Source organism: Daphnia pulicaria, chromosome 1 (assembly GCF_021234035.1).
Source record: "Daphnia pulicaria isolate SC F1-1A chromosome 1, SC_F0-13Bv2, whole genome shotgun sequence".
Taxonomy (NCBI): Eukaryota; Metazoa; Arthropoda; class Branchiopoda; order Diplostraca; family Daphniidae; genus Daphnia; species Daphnia pulicaria.
The window spans coordinates 15,750,441-15,771,386 of NC_060913.1; the positions used below are offsets into that span (position 1 = coordinate 15,750,441).

General features: G+C 39.0%; 9 protein-coding genes across 11 annotated transcripts; 4 read left to right on the plus strand and 5 right to left on the minus strand.

Moving 5' to 3' along the window:
* Positions 1 to 546: 546 nt before the first annotated feature.
* Positions 547 to 3,489, minus strand: LOC124313284 (cytochrome P450 4C1-like). The gene is made up of 11 exons (XM_046778134.1): positions 3,192 to 3,489; positions 2,961 to 3,070; positions 2,780 to 2,870; positions 2,492 to 2,698; positions 2,328 to 2,412; positions 2,135 to 2,264; positions 1,967 to 2,057; positions 1,770 to 1,873; positions 1,640 to 1,708; positions 1,226 to 1,577; positions 547 to 1,165 (listed from the first exon to the last, which is right to left on the minus strand). Exons 1-11 carry the CDS (start codon positions 3,346 to 3,348, stop codon positions 993 to 995), a joined length of 1,569 nt encoding a protein of 522 aa, XP_046634090.1. The 5' UTR covers positions 3,349 to 3,489; the 3' UTR covers positions 547 to 992.
* Positions 3,490 to 4,413: 924 nt separating this feature from the next.
* On the plus strand, positions 4,414 to 6,205 carry LOC124313314 (wiskott-Aldrich syndrome protein-like). Its single transcript, XM_046778176.1, has 4 exons — positions 4,414 to 4,816; positions 4,878 to 5,105; positions 5,175 to 5,262; positions 5,337 to 6,205. Exons 1-4 carry the CDS (start codon positions 4,712 to 4,714, stop codon positions 5,618 to 5,620), a joined length of 705 nt encoding a protein of 234 aa, XP_046634132.1. The 5' UTR covers positions 4,414 to 4,711; the 3' UTR covers positions 5,621 to 6,205.
* LOC124313318 (pleckstrin homology domain-containing family J member 1-like) lies at positions 5,405 to 6,869 on the minus strand. The gene is made up of 5 exons (XM_046778190.1): positions 6,683 to 6,869; positions 6,480 to 6,615; positions 6,243 to 6,412; positions 6,117 to 6,180; positions 5,405 to 6,051 (listed from the first exon to the last, which is right to left on the minus strand). Exons 1-5 carry the CDS (start codon positions 6,730 to 6,732, stop codon positions 5,818 to 5,820), a joined length of 654 nt encoding a protein of 217 aa, XP_046634146.1. The 5' UTR covers positions 6,733 to 6,869; the 3' UTR covers positions 5,405 to 5,817.
* Positions 6,870 to 6,936: 67 nt separating this feature from the next.
* On the plus strand, positions 6,937 to 9,462 carry LOC124313291 (neural Wiskott-Aldrich syndrome protein-like). Of its 2 annotated transcripts, none has more exons than XM_046778145.1 (6): positions 6,937 to 7,057; positions 7,265 to 7,385; positions 7,454 to 7,681; positions 7,754 to 7,850; positions 7,912 to 8,198; positions 8,264 to 9,462. In XM_046778145.1, exons 2-6 carry the CDS (start codon positions 7,284 to 7,286, stop codon positions 9,047 to 9,049), a joined length of 1,500 nt encoding a protein of 499 aa, XP_046634101.1. In that variant the 5' UTR covers positions 6,937 to 7,057; positions 7,265 to 7,283; the 3' UTR covers positions 9,050 to 9,462. The 2 variants fall into 2 exon arrangements, with proteins under 2 accessions (XP_046634101.1, XP_046634108.1); XM_046778152.1 differs by having other exon boundaries at positions 6,963 to 7,074.
* Positions 9,463 to 9,530: 68 nt separating this feature from the next.
* On the minus strand, positions 9,531 to 10,945 carry LOC124313304. The gene is made up of 2 exons (XM_046778163.1): positions 10,641 to 10,945; positions 9,531 to 10,563 (listed from the first exon to the last, which is right to left on the minus strand). The coding sequence occupies exons 1-2, from the start codon at positions 10,905 to 10,907 to the stop codon at positions 9,592 to 9,594; spliced, it is 1,239 nt and encodes a 412-aa protein (XP_046634119.1). The 5' UTR covers positions 10,908 to 10,945; the 3' UTR covers positions 9,531 to 9,591.
* Positions 10,946 to 11,451: 506 nt separating this feature from the next.
* Positions 11,452 to 12,940, minus strand: LOC124329677. Its single transcript, XM_046788660.1, has 2 exons — positions 12,684 to 12,940; positions 11,452 to 12,600 (listed from the first exon to the last, which is right to left on the minus strand). The coding sequence occupies exons 1-2, from the start codon at positions 12,938 to 12,940 to the stop codon at positions 11,562 to 11,564; spliced, it is 1,296 nt and encodes a 431-aa protein (XP_046644616.1). The 3' UTR covers positions 11,452 to 11,561.
* On the minus strand, positions 12,677 to 16,219 carry LOC124329635 (2-hydroxyacyl-CoA lyase 2-like). Of its 2 annotated transcripts, none has more exons than XM_046788658.1 (13): positions 16,090 to 16,219; positions 15,777 to 15,976; positions 15,549 to 15,707; positions 15,342 to 15,486; positions 15,099 to 15,263; positions 14,909 to 15,020; positions 14,751 to 14,851; positions 14,515 to 14,693; positions 14,289 to 14,438; positions 14,058 to 14,216; positions 13,762 to 13,998; positions 13,520 to 13,690; positions 12,677 to 13,451 (listed from the first exon to the last, which is right to left on the minus strand). In XM_046788658.1, exons 2-13 carry the CDS (start codon positions 15,912 to 15,914, stop codon positions 13,263 to 13,265), a joined length of 1,905 nt encoding a protein of 634 aa, XP_046644614.1. In that variant the 5' UTR covers positions 15,915 to 15,976; positions 16,090 to 16,219; the 3' UTR covers positions 12,677 to 13,262. The 2 variants fall into 2 exon arrangements, with proteins under 2 accessions (XP_046644614.1, XP_046644613.1); XM_046788657.1 differs by having other exon boundaries at positions 16,049 to 16,181.
* A 57-nt stretch (positions 16,220 to 16,276) lies between these two features.
* On the plus strand, positions 16,277 to 17,640 carry LOC124329709 (synaptophysin-like). The gene is made up of 5 exons (XM_046788662.1): positions 16,277 to 16,475; positions 16,542 to 16,666; positions 16,735 to 16,927; positions 16,993 to 17,181; positions 17,254 to 17,640. Exons 1-5 carry the CDS (start codon positions 16,413 to 16,415, stop codon positions 17,377 to 17,379), a joined length of 696 nt encoding a protein of 231 aa, XP_046644618.1. The 5' UTR covers positions 16,277 to 16,412; the 3' UTR covers positions 17,380 to 17,640.
* Positions 17,641 to 18,230: 590 nt separating this feature from the next.
* Positions 18,231 to 20,756, plus strand: LOC124329661 (alpha-amylase 1-like). The gene is made up of 14 exons (XM_046788659.1): positions 18,231 to 18,414; positions 18,493 to 18,508; positions 18,579 to 18,736; positions 18,805 to 18,899; positions 18,969 to 19,173; positions 19,253 to 19,383; positions 19,450 to 19,694; positions 19,761 to 19,850; positions 19,918 to 19,954; positions 20,032 to 20,148; positions 20,235 to 20,273; positions 20,337 to 20,413; positions 20,477 to 20,632; positions 20,704 to 20,756. Exons 1-14 carry the CDS (start codon positions 18,251 to 18,253, stop codon positions 20,713 to 20,715), a joined length of 1,542 nt encoding a protein of 513 aa, XP_046644615.1. The 5' UTR covers positions 18,231 to 18,250; the 3' UTR covers positions 20,716 to 20,756.
* The last annotated feature ends 190 nt before the right edge of the window (positions 20,757 to 20,946 follow it).

The window sequence follows — 20,946 nt, forward strand, 5'->3', positions numbered from 1 at the left end:
CTGAACTTACAGCGGCTTGTCTGCCCTGGCGGTCGTCTGGTTTCCAACTGACGTGCACTTTTGTTGCTATACTGTGCCGAGAATATTCCATAGAGGGAAATCATCAAAGCAGCAACAAGGGGAATGTTCTATTCAAAGAAGATTTTACCCATTCAATTCCAACAACCCCAAGACGGGACAAAAATAGAACTTAGAGAAAGTTACACAAGTAAAAAGGACAAGCGCTAAAGCCTCTCAATTGGTAAACATTAAGACAAACTAATGGCGGCGCACTATCGATTCCCTGACGGTAATGTGCATTTACACATGAACTTGGGTGGTGTGGAAATGTTGGAGTAGGACGTGGGGTGAATGCGACCGAAAATCAATAAAAAAAAGTAGGAAATAACAGGGTTGCTACCCTACAGAAGTCTTGTAACGAGGGTGACATACACAGCATTATTGATCAAAGGGAGCCAAAATAAAATATTTTCCTGTATTTTTATCTTATCGCTGCACAGCTGATTTCCGAACCTACCAGATTAATGCTGAGACTGAGTTTTCCTTGTATTAACAGAGTCTATCGAGCGTATTTATTTGCTATTGGCAATTATAATTCCAAGTAGTATGGCAACATCCAAGTATCAAAGTAAATCGGATGAAGGATCGAATTACACTAAAATACTGCTGTTACCGCATCACCAATCAAAAACTATTGGCTAAAAACGACCAGTGGCATTAAAAGTTTTTTACAACTGTGTTGCGCAACAAATAACAACTGCAGTGATTTTTTGACAAGCAAAATTGAATCAACAAGAAACCAGAAAGACCATGGTATCTTTGTGTGAATAACTTTCATTTGCGCGTATTTATTACTTAGTGGCGTTCTTAATCAAGATTAAATGGTTAGGTTTAAAAAATAAATTATGTGATATTCGAGTTTGATTATGGTCTGTCACAGAGTTGTTCGTTACCAATTTTTACTTAGTTCTTTAAATATATAATGTATTTTTTTAATGTTTTGTAGGAAGCGGTGTGATTATCAGTGGCATTCCGCTATGGGGTTTGAGTAAAATATCCATGAAAGGTTTGACCGGTCCGTGTTTGAAAGTGTTGTAAGTAAATCGAAACCGCCTGAGCAAAGTCGAAAAGATAACTTTTTCTTCGTAGAGAGCGAACTTTTGACCTAAAAGAATAAAACAAAAATTCAATTTAAATTAGGCCAGTTCGAATCGTTTTGATTTACCAATGCAGTTCCTTGGGCCGGCACTAAAAGGGACAAAGGCGAACGGATGTCTCCCGCTACATTGGTCGCTATAAAATCTTTCGGGTTTGAACGAAAGAGGATCTGGGAAGATTTCTTCGTTGCGGTGGAGAGCGAAGATATGAACAGAGTAGGTTGCGCCAGCTGGGATTTTGTATCCGTTACTGAGTACAAAGTCCTCATTGTTGGATCGTTTGATTAATGGAACACTCGGATAAAGACGGAGCGTTTCCTTGATGCAGCATTCTAAATATTTCAGTTTGGACGCATCCTCTATGGTGCAAGGGCGATCTGAATCTCCAAACACGTCGTTTAGCTCCTCTCTTGCTAATTCCTGGATATATCACAAATTTAAAAAAACGTGAATGATAATTATAAAAAATTAAAGATTCGTACCTGACAATCGGGGTGAATTCCCATACAGTATAAGAACCAAACTGCAGCACAGGCGGTTGTATCATGACCCTAATTAGCAAAGGAATGCCAGGTATAAATTTAGGTTATTGAGAAAACAGTTTAGCCCTACCTCAAACATAAAAGTGTCGACTTCATTGCGGATATCCATGTCTGTCAGATCCGCTCCTTCTTTCGCAGCGATTAGCATCAAATCAAGAAAAGCCCTTCGTTTTTCTATGGTTAGACGTTTACGTGAAAAAAAAGTGACATTGGGGTCAACGCCCGAAATAATATTACAGAATTTTTTAGATAAATTCATACACGTACTTGGTTCAAACTGCGATTCCTCAGTTTCGTCTTGTTTCATCTCTGTCGTCGTAATTTCTTGATCGATTTCTTTTTTTCTGTCTTGAATCACCTACCAACAAAATTTGTGGGCACTTTGAGCAATTTAAATAAAAGTAAATAAGATTTGAATTTAATTTTGAATAATACTTTGGATGTGAAGTCGTGAATAATTTTCAAGCATTTCTGATACTCTTTGCCGTGCTTCGTCATAAAGTAAATCCGTTGAGGGAAAAAACTCCATATCGAATTGAAATACTCAAATAATACCATGGTATACCTTAAACGAATTGCATGACCAATCAAATCACCCCGTCGTCAAAGTTAACATTATTGGACCAACCTATGCACCGCATTAGGATATTCATGTTCCTTGGGATATTCAGAATTTTCAAGTTGCGAATTAATCTGGATGCCCATAGCTGCTTCTAATCTTTCAAATGAGAAAATAAATAATGGAATTACCGAAACTGCCCAATTACATTTATTCAGTTCAAGATTCTTTACCGCAAATAATGTCAAGGGTGCATCGTTTGAGGTAAGGGAAGACTTCAATTTCTTCCGTTTGATTCAATTCCGCTTTCTTGGATAACGAACCATGTAATTGTTGGCACAGAATATCGGCATTTTTATTAAAGGTGTCAAAGAAATTGTCGAGTATCTGGAAATGGAAGGCCGGAGTCAGCAAACGTCTCCTTATCCGCCACCTATTACCTGAGAAATAATCAAATAATTGTAATGACATGTTTTGCCACATTGGAAAAAAAAAATATTACTGAAATAAAGAATTATTACCTGTTGAAGTAAGGAGTCCTTCACCTAGCCATGGCATCAGCAAAGAGTATTCTTTGCCCTTATCGATGAATTTTGGACTCGACAGTATTTCCTTAATATTATTTTTAAAAATAGTATAATTCATTCAAGATATATTTTTGCCACAATTTGGGTTCATTATATCAGAGTGAAATGTCCTTACCTCTGCTGCTATTGGGCAAGAGATGTCAATGTAACCGTTCAATCCGAACCAGCCGCGTCTAAAATGTCCGTACTTTTTGGGCCACTCCACCGAAATAGTTTGCAGAGCACCTGTTAAAAAAATTCGCGTTAGCATAATAAAGTTCAAATTTATGTCCGTATTCGGCTAGTAACCGACGAATAATTTATAAAGTGAAATGAAACTACTATTTTAAAATTGTAATTATTTGACCGTAAGGATCGAGAGGAATCGAAAGTGCGTTTCCAAAAAAAGGAACTTTCGGAGGTCCTGGAATCAGATCGATGGTTTTCACGTAAGACGAGTATTCCCATTTCAGGTAAAAGAAGAAAATCGCGGCCAAGGCTACACAAAATATGGCCAAAAACATGATGCAGATTCTGATCTTATTTTCGAGTTAAAAATAAAGTGTGAATGTCCAAAGCGAGGACAACACAGGTGCAGGTAGCAACGTCATCAACGAACAGCGGAGAGCGAGCTATGAGCGAAGACAAGCTGCTTTAGCATTCTTATATATCTACACAAAACGCGGTTGGCTAGTGTGCTGAATTTACCGTTAAGGCGTTGCTTGCATAACAGCATTGTTGTGCCAACAGCTAGTAAGAGACATAAAATTCTAGCAAACGGGAAATACCCTTGGAAGAACTTGCCTTCTGCACTGCTTGCCAAAATAAGGCCTCCGCCAAACTATCGTGCCCCGAAGCCGATCATAAAGAAAGTCTAAAGGAAGTGGGCAATCTTTCATAGTCTGCACGGCGTATCAAACAGATATCTATGCATACATCTATTTGTTGCAGACATGCAAGAAACCGTTTCGTCCGGATTTGAAAAATAAACGGACCCAAAATCGATTTCAATAGCTACGACAACAATAGCTATTATACAGTTATTTGATTGTTTATTGATTTACAATATGAGAATGCAATTGCACCTAATATATGCACTTGAGAATATTAATTTTTATATTTATTGGCCCAGTAGAATATTACTCTTGATATGACATGAGTCCATGACGACCAAACGAGCAGCACAGGAACAGAAGCATAAATATTTGATGGCGACATTGTTACGTTCCCGTTAAACAATAAAACACGTCAAGTGTAGAAAGGAATCCGATGACGATACCTACATTATGTCAGACTTCTATTGCAATCATTTTTATCAAAAAGAACTAGGCTAATATCAGGAGCTGAATAGGAAAACTGGGGGGAAAAAGGGAAAAGAATTTAAAAGTCTCAAAGAAAGACCGACGAAGAATTTCGCAATTTTTTCCTTAATTCTGGGAATTAAATAAAGCGTTAAAACGAAGCCAAAACTTTTGTTACACATTCTAGCCGCTGATCTGTAAATCACCTGACATTTTCAAGATGCACGTATCCTAACGAGACAAATAATAAATAACAAAAAAAAAATAATGATTAGCGAAGAAATTCAAGTTTAAACGCGTCATTATCACATTGTGATCAAACACATCATCGTCAAAACAACGTTCAGGTCAACAAAATAATCCAGGTAGTCGAAATTTGTCGAGCACGCAAGACTATACTTATCTCTCGTGATAGTGACAATAATGCAACCCACACGTTAGAAAAGTAGCCAGCCAGTTCATGTGGCCTTAAACAGCCGCTAGCAACCGACTAGAACGCAGGCGATAATAACAGGCTCCTGTATCGAATTTATTCACGCATTGAGAAACCGGCGGAAAACTCGATCAAATCTTTATGCAATAAAATATGGGAGCTTCTAAAACATTCAAGTCACGTCGGAATTGTCCTTCCCGACTGTTGTCCAACGAAGAAAACACGCAACTGAATGAGATTATTGGAGCACAATGCAAAGTAAGAATTACCGCTTTTAAAAATTTATTACTATTGGTGATTGTAAATGTTTCTTTTGTAGAGCGCTGCCACCACTGTTGTCCAGCTCTTTTTGCCCGAGCCACCTGAATACACGCAGTGGACGAAGGAAGACTGCGGGATTTTGTGTTTGATAGAAGACAGCAACTGTAATTTCTGGCTAAAAATATTTTGTCTGGTCCGACGTCAAGTTATTTGGCAGCAAAAGCTTCACGAAAACGTAGTCTATCACGCACCAGCTCCATATTTTCACACCGTGAGCTCCAGCAACGTGAGTCAATTCGCCAAACTCTTTCACCTATTCACTATTTTTTTAAATATTTGAATTATTAAAAATTAGAATACTCAAATTGGTCTCAACTTTGCCGACGAAGCTGAAGCTTCAATCTTTCTTAGAACTGTCAGAGCTTATCTACTAAAAAATAAAGGTATTAAGGACAACATCAAAAACTATTTCACATGATCCCGAGATGACATTCAAATCTGATATTTAATTCCACAGCAAACACGAAGGACGACACCTTCAGCGTCAGTCCCCCAAAAGATTTTCGCTTAATCAGTCACATTGGATGGGATAAACGAAAAGGATTTATTCTGTACAATGTTGATAACCAATTGATTCAAACATTCTTGACCGGCTTTTGCAACCGAATCAGTAACTGCACACCAAAAGAAAATAACCATCAACGTTCACGGCCACGCAGCTTCAAAAGAAAGAAGATTTCTAAAAACGACATTAGTTTGCCTGTCGATGTCAATGTGATACAGCGGAATAGCCAATTGTAACAAGTGCAAACCAATGCGACGAACGAGAGGCAGTTTTTCTTTGAGCCATTATTTAATGACTAGATTTCGAAAATCAGCCGAACATAACTTAATTTGCTTAATAGAGGAATGTTAATATTAATTACACAAATCTATCTAAATCTCTTTATGATTGGCACGTTTTTTTTAAGTCGGACGGTTGTTTTTTTCATCACTAATCACCATTTGATCAAGTCTTGATCAGGCTGTTTGTTATCACTTATGAAAGAATTTATCGGCAGGGGATTTTCGTCAGACATGTGACTCACAAATGTTTTTGCTTTAGGCCCGATACGTTTTCTGGCTGGGGGCGTAGGTAAAGCGGGAACTGCAGAATTGGAAGGCTGTTTAAATACACTACTTGGTGTAGTACTACTTGATGATGCTGCTGTGGTACTCCATTTAAAAATGCTCTGAACATACCAAAGATTTTATCATTTTAACAATAATTTTCCCTTAAAATTGTTGTTAAACTTACCTTTCCACCAAGACTTTCCAGTTTACTCTCTAAAATTTTGACTTGGATTCTCAAATGTTCATAACTAAATAAAAATTAATTTGATGTCAGCACTGTCCATGTATGAATTATTATGAAAAATTTTACCTGGCTTGCCTCAAGGCTATGACCCAATTCTGTGCTTGATTCACACTGAAGCAAGAGAACACATGTCTGTCTTGATCACCAGAGAAAGTAACAACAAAAGCAAATACCCCAGATCCATCTTCATCAAATGCTACGGAGCAATTTTCTAAAACTATCACACCAATAGGCTCCTGCAAATAAAATGTTAATAGCTTAAAAATGAGACCAAAATTCTTATTTTCTGTACTTTAAACCTACATTTCCTTTAATTCCTCCAAAATTGTTCAAACCGAAGTAAAAAAGAAGATTGCCTGTCAATTTAAACCAGAATTCCTTGAAATTTCCTTTCGACTTTCCCGGATGAAGAACTCTGTAATTTATTCTTCCTTCAATCCTATTTCAAAAAGAATTTTTGTATAATAGTCATCGTATTTATTCTAATACACAATCTAATGTCTCACGTCGCAGGTTTGAAGGAGGTGGTTATTAATTCTTTTCCATTCACATGCATTTTGGTTTAAAGAATCACTGAAAAAAATATATATATTCATCAACAAGATAAAAAATAATGATATATGAAGCAAATCGAATGAAGAGATAAAAGCACAAAAAGATGAAGTTCTTAGAAATGAAAGGCGATCAACATTCCGAACATGAAGTAAACAACTGATCCCAACCCGTGATTCTCATAGCGTTTATGAATTTACCGCTAGATGGAATTGTTTCGTCCTGTCTGATGTGGACCAAACCATTGGACCGTATTGGACTATTTCCTCAAGATAAAACTCTCGTATCTTAAAATTGTGAAACACCGTGTGTAGATCTTCATGAGACTGGTAAGGGAGTGACTGCCGTAAGTGTTTATGAAATAAGCGTATAAACAATAATTCAATTGAATGATAATCATGAAAAATTCGTTCAAACAATAAGAACTATCTTATACTTATTTACAGTTGTGTGACAGTTACAATTTAATACAAATTTGTCGATGTGTTTACTAGTTCTCGATCGAAAGTTGAATTGACACATTTTTAAAAATCTAGAACCAGTAATAACATTGCCATGACTGCTGCCAAGCGTCCCCAACCTGAAAACAAACCATCATCTATTCTTTCACTAGAAGAAAATGATCAATTATTTAAACTCATTGGCTTGCGCTGCAAAGTAAGTCCCCCCAGTACTAGATTCTTATAAAAGTCAACATTTAATGTTTTGTAATTTTTCTTTTTCAGAGTATGGCGTCAGCTGTGGTTCAGGTCTGTTTTGCTGATCCACCCAATAGATCCACATGGAACAAACGGCATTGTGGTGTAGTCTGCTTCATCAAAGATAATATCAAGAGATCCTATTTCCTTAGAGTATTTTGCCTCGACAGGCAATCTGCCATCTGGGAGCAAGAATTGTACAGTTCTTTTGACTACTGTGCACCAAGACCTTACTTTCACACTTTTGAGGGAGATGTGAGTCCTGTCATTCATTTGATCATATTAGTAAATTACAATATCAATCGGGTTAATATTTTTCGAATGCAGGAATGTCGCATTGGGTTTAATTTTGCTAATGAAGGCGAGGCAGAATACTTTCTGATGGCTATCAAAGAATATTTGAGGATGAAATCGGAGAAACGAGGTGTGTACATTTTTATGTTGAAAAATAATGGTTGATTAATAACTCAGTTGTTGTGTTTTAGAACGCCGTCGTTTATCACAGCAGCAAGTGCAGCAACCGCAACCAGGAAAACCCACGCCAGTCGCCACGAACGGATCGGTACCAAAATCTACAGCAGTACGATCAGCGACAATCACAAACAGTATAACAGTGACAAAAAAAGGGAAGAAAGACAAGAACAAGAAAATTACCAAGGCGGATATTGGAGGGCCATCAGATTTCAAACACATCAGTCACGTCGGATGGGACCCTAATCAAGGATTTGCACTTGACAACGTCGATCCAAATCTGTTGAAGTTCTTCGCCAGAGTAAGACTACTATTTCGCTCAACATTTCTGTGTTTATGGTTTAACTTTTTCTTTTGTAATGAAAGGCCGGCATATCGGAGAATCACTTGAAAGACAAAGCAACACGTGAATTCATCTACGATTTTATCGACAAACATGGAGGGAAAGAAGCGGCTATTCGTGAGATTTCTAGTTTACAGTCATCCGGCGGCAGTTTGTTTTCAGCACCTCCGGTGCCAGCAAGGAATCCTCCGTCTACACCTCAGACGGCAAGGATCGCTCCTCCGGCACCACCCGTTTCAGCTCCACCGCCGCCACCTTCAAGAGTGATTGCCTCCCCTCCATCTGTTGCTCCTCCAGCACCTCCTCAACGGGCCCCACCACCGAAAATGGCACCAATTAACAACGTTGCACCCCCACCACCTCCTGTCGGTGCACCTCCTCCTCCTCCACCACCTCCACCGCCTCCTTCGTTTGGTGGACCCCCTGCTCCTCCTGTTCCTTCATTTGTTGTTTCGTCTCCGTCACTCCCACCCACTCCAGCTCAACCCGATGTCCGTGGCGCCCTGATGGACGCCATTAAAGAGGGACACAAACTCAAATCGGTGCCGAGTGATGCCGATCAATCGATGAAGAGTGGCGCTAAAGTGCCAGCCTTCGATTCACGCAACGATTTGTTGGGTCAAATAAGAGCAGGAAAGGAACTGAAACCCGTGGAGAAAAAGGCTTCTGTTGTTGCCGTCAGCGACGATGTCATGGAAGGTATGGCCGGTGCCTTGGCCAGGGCCTTGGAGGAAAGATGTCGTGTCATCCATTCCGACAGTGATGAAAGCGGCCAGGACCCAGATGAAGATGACGATTGGGACGATTAATAAAATTTTTGTGAAAATCGTTCCCTATATCAAAAGCAGTCCTCGAGTTTGACGTAGTATTATTTTAAAGAGACTTATTAGTCTTTTATCTTTCACTGGAATTTAATTATTTGCAATATTGCTTCTGCCTAAATCTTCCAGTGGTACAAGCTATCCATTTACATGTTTAAGCCGCACAAAGAATCTTTTAAATAACCGCAACCCAACTGTGACAGCCGTTGCACATATTGCTATTTGCAAGTTAGAGTTAAAAAAAAAATAATAATTCATTTGGGTAGTTGTGTGTGAATGATGTGCCTACTTATTAGAATGAAATGTGTTTCTGTTTTATCCTTCTTGTTTTTGCTTTGCCTCATCTACCAATATCCTTTCTTGTTCTGAAATGAATTACACTAATGTCCTATTGTCACACATATGAAGTTCACCCAAAATTCTTAATTAAGCAATAAAAAAAAAATTATTGAATTTGAAGTTCATAGAATTTGGCCGTATTTTGGTGTATTTCTAAATATGCTAGGAAAAATTACATAACATTTCGGATTTCATACAAATGAATGTAACAAAACCCCACCTGCAATGACTAGCGCCAGGGCTGGATAATGGTGTGTCACTGCCACGCCCAATGCTTTGACGTCATCGTGTGTTTGAATCTGTTTTTGCTTTTCCGGTTGATGGTCAACTCTGGGCTGTGCTGTCACATCTTTTGTCTCCGTCTTCAGAAATTCGCCAAGGCTCTTAACGTTTGAACACGTAATGATTCGGTTACTTGTAGGGTCAGGCGCATTCTGTACGTCACAACCTCCTCGGCTCGAACCCAGAGACTTTCCGGTCACGCCACTCTGCGTTGCTCCGCTGAATTTCAGTCCGAAATGTCCGAGCCATTCTTGACTTACAGCAGTAAAGTTAGTGGCATGAAATACCAAGGACTGATTCGAAGACATCACGTCAGGCAGAATTGAAATGTTGCTGTTCATTCCAAATTGATTGTTTTTCAAATCGATCGAATGGGAATACATGATATCCATGAGTCCGGCTGATTTTGACGAGAGCTGGACAAACTGGTTGCTATCCATTGTGAACGAGCCAGCATTAATCTTCAAACTGAGACGGTTCAAATAGCTATGATTTATGGAGACGGACCGGTCTGTTTGGGGCGAGTCTACTATTATCGTAAAATCTGTCAAGTTACACTGAACGATTTTCAGTTCGGATTTGATAGAAAGGGGAACAAGTTCTTCTTCGACGGGGAATGTGACGTTGACGAATGTCGCCGTATCGGCTACTAATTCAGACAGAGCGTCTTTGTCGTAGTCGAGTTTGCCGATATTTTCCAAATTTAGACAATCCACTTGCTTTAGCGAACCAGATCCTATGTGCAAATGTTTGACGCGAAAAACATTCAACGACTTGATGGGTAAATCTGCCAATTTTGTTTGGGCGATATCGACAAACGGACAATCAACGATGTTCAATTTCACAATGGTCGTCGGTATTTTCACTTGATTCAAATTGATCTACAGAAAAATGAATGAATATGTTTTTAAATATTTTTTTTTAAATAAAAATCTTTAAAAAAGGTAAAGATAAATACCTTTTTGAGTTTGACTTGATCGTTAATGATGCAACTGCAATTGGCTCGCTCGTGTTTCCCGTCGCAAGTACAGCCAGGCAGATTTTGACAGAGGTCAATAAACGTGTCTTTTAGACGAAAAGCTTTGCGGGCGGGATCCTCATCGTCATCTACCAACTCGTCAGTAGCGTTTACCGAAATGTCTTTGCTGATATCAGCTAAGCAAACGCTAACGAGAAGGGATGTTAACCAAAAGAAACAAAACGAACGATGATTTACGGCTGACATTGCTGCTGTAAATTCGGACGCGTGAATGACTGAATTAACCGATCAGTTTCGATTTATGTTAGATGAATTTGAGCGGATGTCAACAAAATCAAACCAGTGGAACCGTTGACAAACCTGTCATCCGTTGTTTTGTTTATTTCTCTTACCCAAGTTACCGCAGGATTATCTGGAATTTTGAAAAATCGGATGCACCGACTGGTTGGATTTCATCTAGAAATTGCCGAACAATTTGGTTACACGCAGCTTCCTGGCAAGGGCCTTGTTAGTAATGGATACTAATTCGTCATCTCGAGCTGCTGCGCAATTAAATTGACATAAGATGCGGTCGGCAGTGTAGCACTCATATTTCATAACTGGTGTTCTATTAGAACTACAGCTCACTGTATACAACCTGATGAACAATAATATTTTTAATAATAATGTCGCAACTAAGAATTGGTTCACCAACTTACTATAAGTGGACATTTGTTGGCCACTATAAATGTTTATTACTCTCCAAGTTTCACAAACTGATTCTACGAAAACCAACGGTCAACAATTGAAATATAAGTAGGCATGATGAATTGTATTGCGTTTTTTGAATTAAAAGAAAACTATGGGCGAAGGACTATTACATTTTGTAGGATAATTTTTAAAACAATGCATGGACATTATTCACATTCCCACCAAAATAAATGTTGCAAAAATAAGGGAAAACAAAGACGAAGTTGCAGAACTAGAAGAACTGGGTGGGCGCTGAAATAAAGGTTTAAACTTGCCGGAACGAACGAAATCTTTCATTGACTGCGGGTCGGGACAATAGATTTGATACTTTTGCGGGCTAGTCCCCCAAACCCATTTCTCTTTGCATTCATTGACACCCCTGTTTGTTTTATTCGGGGCCATGATACCTTTAAAATCGAAAGTGAAAGACTTTAGCCACTTTTCAGCTGATTCTGCCATAGTTTGGTTGGCCTTTTTGTCATCAGGGAAGATAACGTCCATGACGCCCCTATCTTGAACATTAAAGCGAATGTTAGGCATCGACTCATTATCGAAAGTGTTGTTGCTGAGCTCTAGTGATTTGTAAAACTCCACCCTGGTGCTGGGTGCTTCATTTTCCAACTCACATTCTGGCTTTTCACGTATTCTACCTTCTGGAACTAGCGGGACGTCCGTAGGAATAGTACAGAGACTTGGGAAGTTGTTTCCAATCAATTCAAAGCGATCAGCTCTGATGGTCGATTTCAAACCTTCGAGTGTACAACCGCGAAAGCTAACTGTGAGATTGGTTACATCAGTTTGCTTTATTTGAATTTCCATGTCGGTCGACAGTTTGGAATCCCGAAATTCCAAAGTTGATTGGATTCTTTGGGGGCTAATGGCTCCAACGTCTTTGAAATTGTCCATGATGTTTTTGTTAAAGGTGACGTTTACGAAACGGAGGGATTCAGCATCTAAATGATCAAAGGCGCCAATTTCGAACGAAAACATCTCCACATTCTTAACAGTGAAACGAGCAACTTTCTTGAATGCCTTTGACCGTAAGGTCACGCCGATAGAATTTTCGATTGATATTTCAGCCAAGTTTAATTGAAACAACTCGTCATTCACACCGAGGTCCAGAAAATGGCAGTTGGAAATTTGGATTTTTTTGAGGTTCGGCGGAAACCTTAGTCCCGCAAACTTGAGGAATGTCTGAGTCCTTTTTATCTGCAAATAAATATAATTGTTATTTAATTTCGGGTTCTTAACTTCATACGATATTACTAGAATTAAAATATTATTACCGGATCTGCATCGTCAAGCTGTCCGTGACAGTTGCAGTTCGCCATGGCATTCTCTTCGTTGACTCCTTCGCAGGTACAACCGGCTTGAACGCACAAAAATCTTGGAGATCTGCGAGCTTCAGGAAACTCACTGACATCAGACATAATTGGAGTGGTCGTTTGAATAGTAGTCGAGCCATCCATGCAGGACGTATAAACAAATAACTGGAACGTCAAAATCAACGGAAAACACCATCCATTCGCCGAAAATCGCGACAAGCCCATTATGGGAGTTGTTTCTTTGGAGAGTAAGTGATAGAAAATGACTTGATTTAATGTAGAAAGAGTTCGCTTGTACGATTATCTGGTGGAACGGAAGACATGCATTGATTAATTTCTAGTTTTTTTTTACGTGACGAATAATTGTGGTTAGCCGTTTCAAAACTTCCGTTCTTTCGGTTGTTGCTGACAGAGTCGACCTTCAACCAGCTATAGCTGTTGAAATACAAACTGTTTTGTGGAAGTTACGATCGGTTTGTTCCCCATAAGTGTCTCATTTATTTATAACGAATATATAATTTGATTCTACATTCATGGTTGAGCGGAATCAGACGGAAATGCTGCCATCACGGAATCCTGTTTTTCCAATCAAGGCGTTGATCAAAACACTTTTTCCCGTTTGTTGGCTTTCTTCTCGCGCTTTGTTCAGCATGCTGTCGATCTCACTGGAGTTTTCTCTCTTCAGAACGTAACCTAAGCCCCCGTATCCCTGGGCGACTACATGGTAATCCGTGTGCTATATAATAAAGCGAAAAAATTTTTAAAATAAAATACCTAATTTGGGTTTTCTGTTAAAAATGTTACCGTTAATTTGCAAGCAACATCAGTGCCAAGGATAGTGACTTGCTCTCTTAGAATTTGTGTCCACGCAGCGTCATTGCCTACTAGTGCCATGACTGGCAATTTAAAGCGAGTGAAAGTGTCGAATTCAGCAACAGAGTATCCGCACGAGCCGTCACCCCATACGATCCAGACCTTAACAATGAATGAACTGTGGTTCAATCTCGTGATTCAAGAAGTTTTCCCACTAAACAAGGGTCACCTACCTCACTGTCTGGACGGGCGAGTTTGGCACCAAGAGCAAATCCACCGCCAACTCCAAGTGTTCCAAATGCTCCAGGGTCCAGCCAGCTCAACGGACGGCGTGGTCTCAAGATGTAAGCTGCCGATCCAACGAAATCTCCTCCGTCGGCCACAAGAATGGCGTTTTCAGGTAAAATTTTTTCCAATGAGTGTAGTACAGCCAAGGGATTCAAATGTGTTTCCGTTTCTTCGGTCGCCATCTGCATTACATAAAAATCATCAAATGTTTGGCATGGAGAAGAAATACTTTAAAAATTACCTTTTCGGTAGCAATTTCTTTCTCCTTGTCCCGTTGCTGGAGCGTAGCTGCCCAGTCGGGATCCCATTTCATGCCGTCGGCTGCTTCAGAGAGTTCGACAAGAAATGTACCCACATCTGCCTGTACTGCAACGGCTGGTTTCCAGAACATGTCAGAGTTCTAAAGAAGAAAAAAAAAACATATTATTATTAATTCCATTAGATAGACTGCAAAGTGTCGTATGATCATTACTCTGTGCAGTTGATCTTTGTTGCGATTGACGGCAATGATTGGCGCCTTGCGGGGAAGAACACGGCCATAAGAGAGTCGGAAATCGCAAACAGAACCGGCCAAGATAATCAAATCAGCTTCCTTAAGAGCTTCTCGTCTGTGTTGCCTCGCCTGTACATTGAATCATACCGTAATAAAAAGAAATTGTTTCAAACACGCATACACACAAAATAGATATTATACTAACCTGTAAATCACTTTTAGCTCCAAGAAGTCCTCTGGACATTCCACCTAAATAGCAAGGAATTCCTAACCGGTTAATTGCTCTGACTAGTTCCTCGCTTTTGACTGGCGGGAGGGTAGATTGGCTTCCCATTAGAATAAGGGGTCGTTTGGCTTTCGACAAGAGCTCGACGCATTTCAAAACTATAAAATGTGCTTGTTAATACGAGTATTACATGTTTTTAGGGAACTTTATCAAACCTTGCTGACTGGTTGGCATTGGGATATGGACGGCTAACGGATTGATTTCTACTGGTTCCCAAGCTCCAGCGAATATATTGTCCACATAGTTATTTAAATACCTTCAATATCAATTCGTTAGCAGATTTGTGCAACAGAGTTAATGGATGTTATAGTACCAATTAACAATTTTGTTCATTATGCCTTTGCCTTCACTTTTCGCACCAACTTCCCGTTTTACAAGTTCGTAACTGTAAAGAACATCAATTGGCATTTCTACGAATACGGGACCTATTGAATGCGAAATAAATTATTTCTATTAATCCTACCAAAATTTTTCCAAAGTTAGTAAGCAAGAAATCTTCCTACCAGGTGTATCCGACTGAGCAATTTGTAATGCGGTCCTCAGAATAGGAGCAATATCTCGGATTGAGGTAACACTAACACAATATTTACAGAGCGGGCTAAATAAAGACATCTGATCAATATCTTGAAGTGCACCGCGACCTTTCAATATTGTTGCTGCCGCTCCACCTTGAATGTTAATTGTTTTAGAGGCAATTAATACGATAGCAAAGAAACAACAATAGATTAAAAAAGATATAGGTTTACCTAGCAACAGAATGGGTGATTCAGCCATCTGAGCATTTTTTATGGCAGTCACGGTGTTGGTTAATCCAGGTCCAGCTGTTACTGCAACAACCCCAACTGTCCCTGTCATTCTAGCTACAGCATCAGCAGCAAATACTGCTGAAACCTAGAAGTAATATGCATTATCAATAGAAAATAAATTCATCCATTTAAAATTGTTTTACTTACCTCATGTCTTGTATCAACCACTTTTATTCCAATTTTTTCTGCAGCAGCTAGAATAGGTGAAATATGTCCTCCAGCCAATGTAAACATGTGTTTGATGTTGTGAGCTTCCAAGACTTTGGCAACAATTTCACCTCCATTTCGTTTTGATGTAGTATCAACCTAAACGGCATAAAGCATATAAGGATAAGGAAAAAAATCACACCCATGTATGATAGGATATAAACAAACCTGGTGCATGGCCAAATATATCAAATTGAATTTTTTGAAACCCCAGCCAATTACTGCCCCTATTACGGCCGATCCGAGAAACATAGATATTCCAGTTTCCTGAAGTCCGGCGGCCAGTATGGAGAAATCGAACGTCATTGTGAAAACACAAATTGGCGGACTTACAAACAGAACAGCAAAACCAATGAAAATTTTCACGCCTGAACAAAAAACCAGCAAAAATTTAGATGTATACAGTCAAGTCAGACTTATTACGGACGTACGTCACTCACGCGTGTGATACGAAATAGAAGAAAACAGTGAGCTAACAAACCTTGTGACTTTGACAAGAATTAAGAAATACTTTCTTTAAATAGATTTCCTAAAATCACTAAGCTCAAATTTTGCTTCAAAAATATCCGAATTTTTTTTGTGCATCGGCTGCAATTGTTTTTAAAATGTGCTGACAGCTAAAATTTAAATAAATTGGCAACACCTTGTCCAAGCAGACCGCCCAATTTTCTACAACATTTTTGGTAGTTGAAGCTCGATAGCTGTCAAGTACTCGTCGAATAAAAAAGGAAAGCTGGACGTCATCGATAAGACAAAAACCGCTAGATTTTGACTCGTGGGTTGTTGCTTATCTCAGAATTACAAATGGATCATATGGACACCAATATTTTGAAGGAGCCGAGAGGTTTTCTCAGGGTTCTTCAGTTTGTATGTTTTTCAAACGTTTGAATTTTTATCATCAACATTCTAATAATTTAATTTGTTATCTTGTAGGTCTTTGCAATATGCGCGTTCGCTACGACGACAAATTTTGGAAGCTCATTTAGCTTCCTTGTTAAATGCAAGAATGAAACTATGGGAACTACTAAAATCACTCAAAACATTGAATATCCATTCAGGTGTTGATCGAATAACAAAATTCACCTGTTGTGATAAGAAACATTAGCATCTTGTATTTTCTCATCAGGTTCGACCACATAATAGTAGAAGAAAAGGCTTGTGGCAACAGCTATACTTTCTCCTATTTTGGTGATTACTCATCTGATGCTGAGTTTTTTGTTGCTGCTGGAGTCTTGGCTATGCTTTACTCTCTTGCATCTCTGGGATTTTATTGTTTCTTTGGTGGCAACTATCAAACTAATAAAACCTTTCCTCTTGTGGTAAATTTTTATTTTAGCTAAATTGAAAAGAAACCTAAATCAGAAATAATGGATGTTTTTACTAGGATTTTCTAATAACAATGGTGATTGCTGTTTTCTGGCTGTCAGGAAGTGCTGCGTGGGCTTCTGGAGTCTCTGCTGTAAAATATGTCTCTGATCCAAATTCCTGGATTAAGACTATGGAAATTTGCATGAAAAATGGGGATTGTACCGCGGTGTTTGCTGGAAATTTTGCTGGTCTCAACATATCAATCGTATGATAAAAATGATATATTTCTAAGCTAAAGGTGAAGAAAAACAATCTCCATCTTCTTTATAATTTACAGATATTTGGATTTTTGAATTTTTTCCTCTGGACTGTTAATCTTTGGTTCCTCTACAAAGAAACGTCGTGGTTCCAGCAAGATAATCCCGCATCCGCCGCTGGAGCAGGTGGAGTGTCACCCATTTAATATGCCAATTAATCTCACTAATATAATGAGCGGAGGACGTTCAGTATTTGTCTCATTGGTAGTGTGCGTTCGTTTGTGTGTGTAGGAAAGAAAGATCTGACTCGTTCTTCGGGTATTTAAGTGCGCTAATGAATAGGGAAATACCGCACATCTCTTTACAAATCGATTAAATCAATCAATAGCATGTTGTTTCTTTTCTTACGTTGGTTTTCCGAAAGACTTATTCCATCTTCTCAAATACACGGAGCATCCATTAACTAATTAATGAAATCTATGCATCGGTTATTTCCTTCACGGCTTACTGAAGATTCAAGCGGATGTCATTCGCCAGCGTTAATCTATTCGCCACACCCTGACACTTCCTTTCAATTGTGTTTCCCTCATTAATCGCACGGACTTGCTGCTGGGCTGTACGAATTCAATGCGGCGAATGTTCTAGACTCTCAACAAACAGCCGTATCAGAAACTTGTTATTGTGTTGTTGACATAATTTGAAAAGTACGCACTTATCTTGTTTGCCATCTTTGGAAATAACTTTATACGTCAAGAGTTTCTTCCAATATTGGACTGAAGTCTTATATAAGTCGATACGACAGCAAGGTAAACACAACTAAACTATTTTGTTAAGGCGTAATCTGGGTAAAGTGCAAGGGCAACTGAGAATGTTTGTTCTTATTGACCGACTAAAACGTGTAAGACAGAGTAAACAAAAAAAAAAGTTCGAACTTTGATATAGAATATTACGTGATTAGCAGTAGTAACTTATGGCGCAAACTGTCTGATCGTTGATGATAATAATGGGTATATATGTTAGGTAGCTTTTTCAGTTACTTTTTAATTGTGTTTTTCACTCTGCAATAGCTCGTACACAATGAAAACCATCGTGCTTTTGCTGGTGGCCGCTTTTGTGGCAGACCAGGCAACTGGGCAATGGAACGCCAATTACGCGTCCGGCCGCACTACCATGGTTCACTTGTTTGAGTGGAAATGGGATGACATCGCCGCTGAGTGCGAAAGATTCCTGGGACCTAAAGGGTAAAGTATTCGACAGCATTTATCATATTCTTTCATTTGACACTAAATGAAATTTATTTGATTTTCGTCTTTCCACAGATATGCCGGAGTTCAGGTATGTCGTTATTAACCTTCCAATTAAGTTAAATAGCACAGCAAGTAAAATTTAAAAATTTTACTTACAGGTTTCGCCGCCCAATGAGCATATTGTTATCATGCAATCCACTGTACAGCGTCCTTGGTGGGAGCGTTATCAACCCGTCTCCTATAAACTGGTTACTCGCTCCGGCGACGAAAATGCTTTCAAGACCATGGTTGATCGTTGCAATGCCGTTGGTGTAAGGTAAGAATGTCGCATAACAACAATTACCTGTCTTCAGAAAGCAATTAAAAATTGATTATTAAACGTAGAATCTACGTCGATTGCGTATTCAATCAGATGACACCCGGAAGCGGAACAGGCATCGGAGGATCATCAGTCAACGGAGGTTCAATGAGCTACCCAGGTAAAAATGAAATTATGAGCCATTTAATGTATAATTATATTTAAAAATGTAACATATACCATTCGCCAGCTGTTCCTTACGGACCAAATGACTTCACTCCTCGATCAAGTTGCCCAAGCAGCTCTGGAGATATTGAAAACTACGGAAACGCCCAACAGGTCCGAAACTGCAAACTTAGTGGAATGCCCGATCTCTACCAAGGATCTGAATACGTTCGTGGGAAGATCCTTGAGTTCCTCAACAAGCTGACTTCATATGGTGTTGCGGGTTTCCGGTAATATTATTTCATTCCTTACAATTACACTTTCCATTTCATTGGATGATTGCTAAATATTATTCATTTGATTCTTTAGTTGGGACGCCAGTAAGCACATGTGGCCTGGAGATTTGAAAGTTCTTTCTGACAGGCTTGATAACTTGCCTACTGCCAAGGGATTCCCTGCTGGTTCTAGACCTTATATCTACATGGAGGTCATTGATCAAGGTATACCGCTGGGCTGGAGTTACAACATCCAATCAAAAATCAAAAATGTTTTATCGCTTTAATAAGGTGGAGAGCCAATTACGGCCAACGAGTATTTCTACATCGGTCGCGTAACTGAATTCAAATACGGAAGAAAACTCAGCGACGTTTTCCACAAAAAGACGCAACTTAAATGGCTGGTCAATTGGGGTGTTGGATGGGGTTTGATGCCTGATGGCAACGCTTTGGTGTTTATCGACAATCATGACAATCAACGTGGTCACGGAGGAGGTGGTGACTTATTGACCTTCCGAGAATCTAAACTTTACAAGGTGCTGATGTCTAGAAAAAGTTTCAATTGACAGGGAAATTTAATAACGCAATTCATTTTGTAATAGATGGCTGTTTCCTACATGTTAGCTTGGCCGTACGGCGATGCACGAGTAATGTCTAGCTATTACTGGGATCAAAATCTCGTGAACGGACAGGTAAACTCGGAGAAATCAGGAAACAAATAATTCAACGTAATATATCTCACTTAACTTATGCTTATAGGATCAAAACGATTGGGTCGGACCTCCGCATGATAGCAGTAATAATTAAATTAACCAATTTAAATCTAGACTAATGAAAATTATTAAAAAATAATTAAAAATTAAATTTACATAGATTTCAATATTCTCTCACCAACCATCAACGCCGATGATTCTTGCGGAAATGGATGGATCTGTGAGCACCGCTGGCGTCAAATCTACAATATGGCCAAGTTCCGGAACATTGTTGCAGGTATTGGATCCCGGATCCATCGCGTATTTGAGTGCACGCAATCGACGAAATTCTAATCAAATTTAATATTTGTTGATTACATTTAGGAACTACAATGAACGACTGGTGGGATAACGGAAACAACCGTAAGAAAATTTAATTTAAAAAATGAAAAAATAAGATGAATTACTTATTTCTGAATTCCATAGAAATTGCTTTCTGCCGCGGTAGCAAAGGTTTCATCGCCATCAACAACGAAGGCTCCAACATGTCCCAAACTCTTCAGGTATTTTTGTAACAATTCAAAACATTTTCAACAAACAAATAATCATATACTACGAATCAACAGACATGTCTTTCGGCCGGAACGTACTGCGACATCATCTCAGGCAACTTGGTCAACGGAAAGTGCACAGGCAAATCAGTTACAGTGGGCTCTGATGGCAAGGCTTTGATCAGTATCGGCAATGCTGAAGAAGATGGAGTACTAGCAATCCATGTTGAGGTAATAAATGGCGAATGAAATTATTATTGCAGTAGACAAGTCTCAACCTTTGTCACTTTTTCTTTTTTTAGTCGAAGTTGTAAACGCTACTCCAAAGGATCCTTATTACGTCATGGATGAAATTTAAAAAATTCGAGTGTTCAACTGATTAATGCAAAAATGATTAATGCAAAAAATGTCTAATCCCCACAATTTACAAAGTACAAACTATGCGAAATAAAAGTTTCAAAAATTGATTTCCAAATATCCTGTTTGAATTACTTTGTCTACTACAAATGAGAGGAAAAAAATAAGCCAGTTGGCAAGGGCTTTAA

Excerpts from the sequence above, each read along its gene's own strand:
- LOC124313284 (XM_046778134.1), bottom strand. The coding sequence starts at position 3,348 with ATGTTTTTGGCCATATTTTGTGTAGCCTTGGCCGCGATTTTCTTCTTT. Across the intron at positions 2,871-2,960 it reads CTTGCCCAATAGCAGCAGAG|GAAATACTGTCGAGTCCAAA; the intron begins GTAAGGACATTT and ends AATAATATTAAG. Across the intron at positions 2,699-2,779 it reads AGGACTCCTTACTTCAACAG|GTAATAGGTGGCGGATAAGG; the intron begins GTAATAATTCTT and ends ATTATTTCTCAG.
- LOC124313314 (XM_046778176.1), top strand. The coding sequence starts at position 4,712 with ATGGGAGCTTCTAAAACATTCAAGTCACGTCGGAATTGTCCTTCCCGA. Across the intron at positions 4,817-4,877 it reads TTATTGGAGCACAATGCAAA|AGCGCTGCCACCACTGTTGT; the intron begins GTAAGAATTACC and ends TTTCTTTTGTAG. Across the intron at positions 5,106-5,174 it reads ACACCGTGAGCTCCAGCAAC|AATACTCAAATTGGTCTCAA; the intron begins GTGAGTCAATTC and ends ATTAAAAATTAG.
- LOC124313318 (XM_046778190.1), bottom strand. The coding sequence starts at position 6,732 with ATGCATGTGAATGGAAAAGAATTAATAACCACCTCCTTCAAACCTGCG. Across the intron at positions 6,616-6,682 it reads ACCTCCTTCAAACCTGCGAC|GATTGAAGGAAGAATAAATT; the intron begins GTGAGACATTAG and ends TTTTTGAAATAG. Across the intron at positions 6,181-6,242 it reads ATAGCCTTGAGGCAAGCCAG|TTATGAACATTTGAGAATCC; the intron begins GTAAAATTTTTC and ends ATTTTTATTTAG.
- LOC124313291 (XM_046778145.1), top strand. The coding sequence starts at position 7,284 with ATGACTGCTGCCAAGCGTCCCCAACCTGAAAACAAACCATCATCTATT. Across the intron at positions 7,682-7,753 it reads TTCACACTTTTGAGGGAGAT|GAATGTCGCATTGGGTTTAA; the intron begins GTGAGTCCTGTC and ends TTTCGAATGCAG. Across the intron at positions 8,199-8,263 it reads TGTTGAAGTTCTTCGCCAGA|GCCGGCATATCGGAGAATCA; the intron begins GTAAGACTACTA and ends TTGTAATGAAAG.
- LOC124313304 (XM_046778163.1), bottom strand. The coding sequence starts at position 10,907 with ATGTCAGCCGTAAATCATCGTTCGTTTTGTTTCTTTTGGTTAACATCC. Across the intron at positions 10,564-10,640 it reads ATCAAGTCAAACTCAAAAAG|ATCAATTTGAATCAAGTGAA; the intron begins GTATTTATCTTT and ends ATTTTTCTGTAG.
- LOC124329677 (XM_046788660.1), bottom strand. The coding sequence starts at position 12,940 with ATGGGCTTGTCGCGATTTTCGGCGAATGGATGGTGTTTTCCGTTGATT. Across the intron at positions 12,601-12,683 it reads CACGGACAGCTTGACGATGC|GATAAAAAGGACTCAGACAT; the intron begins AGATCCGGTAAT and ends TATTTATTTGCA.
- LOC124329635 (XM_046788658.1), bottom strand. The coding sequence starts at position 15,914 with ATGACGTTCGATTTCTCCATACTGGCCGCCGGACTTCAGGAAACTGGA. Across the intron at positions 15,708-15,776 it reads TATATTTGGCCATGCACCAG|GTTGATACTACATCAAAACG; the intron begins GTTTGTTTATAT and ends TATGCCGTTTAG. Across the intron at positions 13,452-13,519 it reads ATGTTGCTTGCAAATTAACG|CACACGGATTACCATGTAGT; the intron begins GTAACATTTTTA and ends TTTATTATATAG.
- LOC124329709 (XM_046788662.1), top strand. The coding sequence starts at position 16,413 with ATGGATCATATGGACACCAATATTTTGAAGGAGCCGAGAGGTTTTCTC. Across the intron at positions 16,928-16,992 it reads ATAAAACCTTTCCTCTTGTG|GATTTTCTAATAACAATGGT; the intron begins GTAAATTTTTAT and ends TGTTTTTACTAG. Across the intron at positions 17,182-17,253 it reads CTGGTCTCAACATATCAATC|ATATTTGGATTTTTGAATTT; the intron begins GTATGATAAAAA and ends TATAATTTACAG.
- LOC124329661 (XM_046788659.1), top strand. The coding sequence starts at position 18,251 with ATGAAAACCATCGTGCTTTTGCTGGTGGCCGCTTTTGTGGCAGACCAG. Across the intron at positions 19,955-20,031 it reads CGGACCTCCGCATGATAGCA|ATTTCAATATTCTCTCACCA; the intron begins GTAATAATTAAA and ends AAATTTACATAG. Across the intron at positions 20,414-20,476 it reads ACATGTCCCAAACTCTTCAG|ACATGTCTTTCGGCCGGAAC; the intron begins GTATTTTTGTAA and ends ACGAATCAACAG.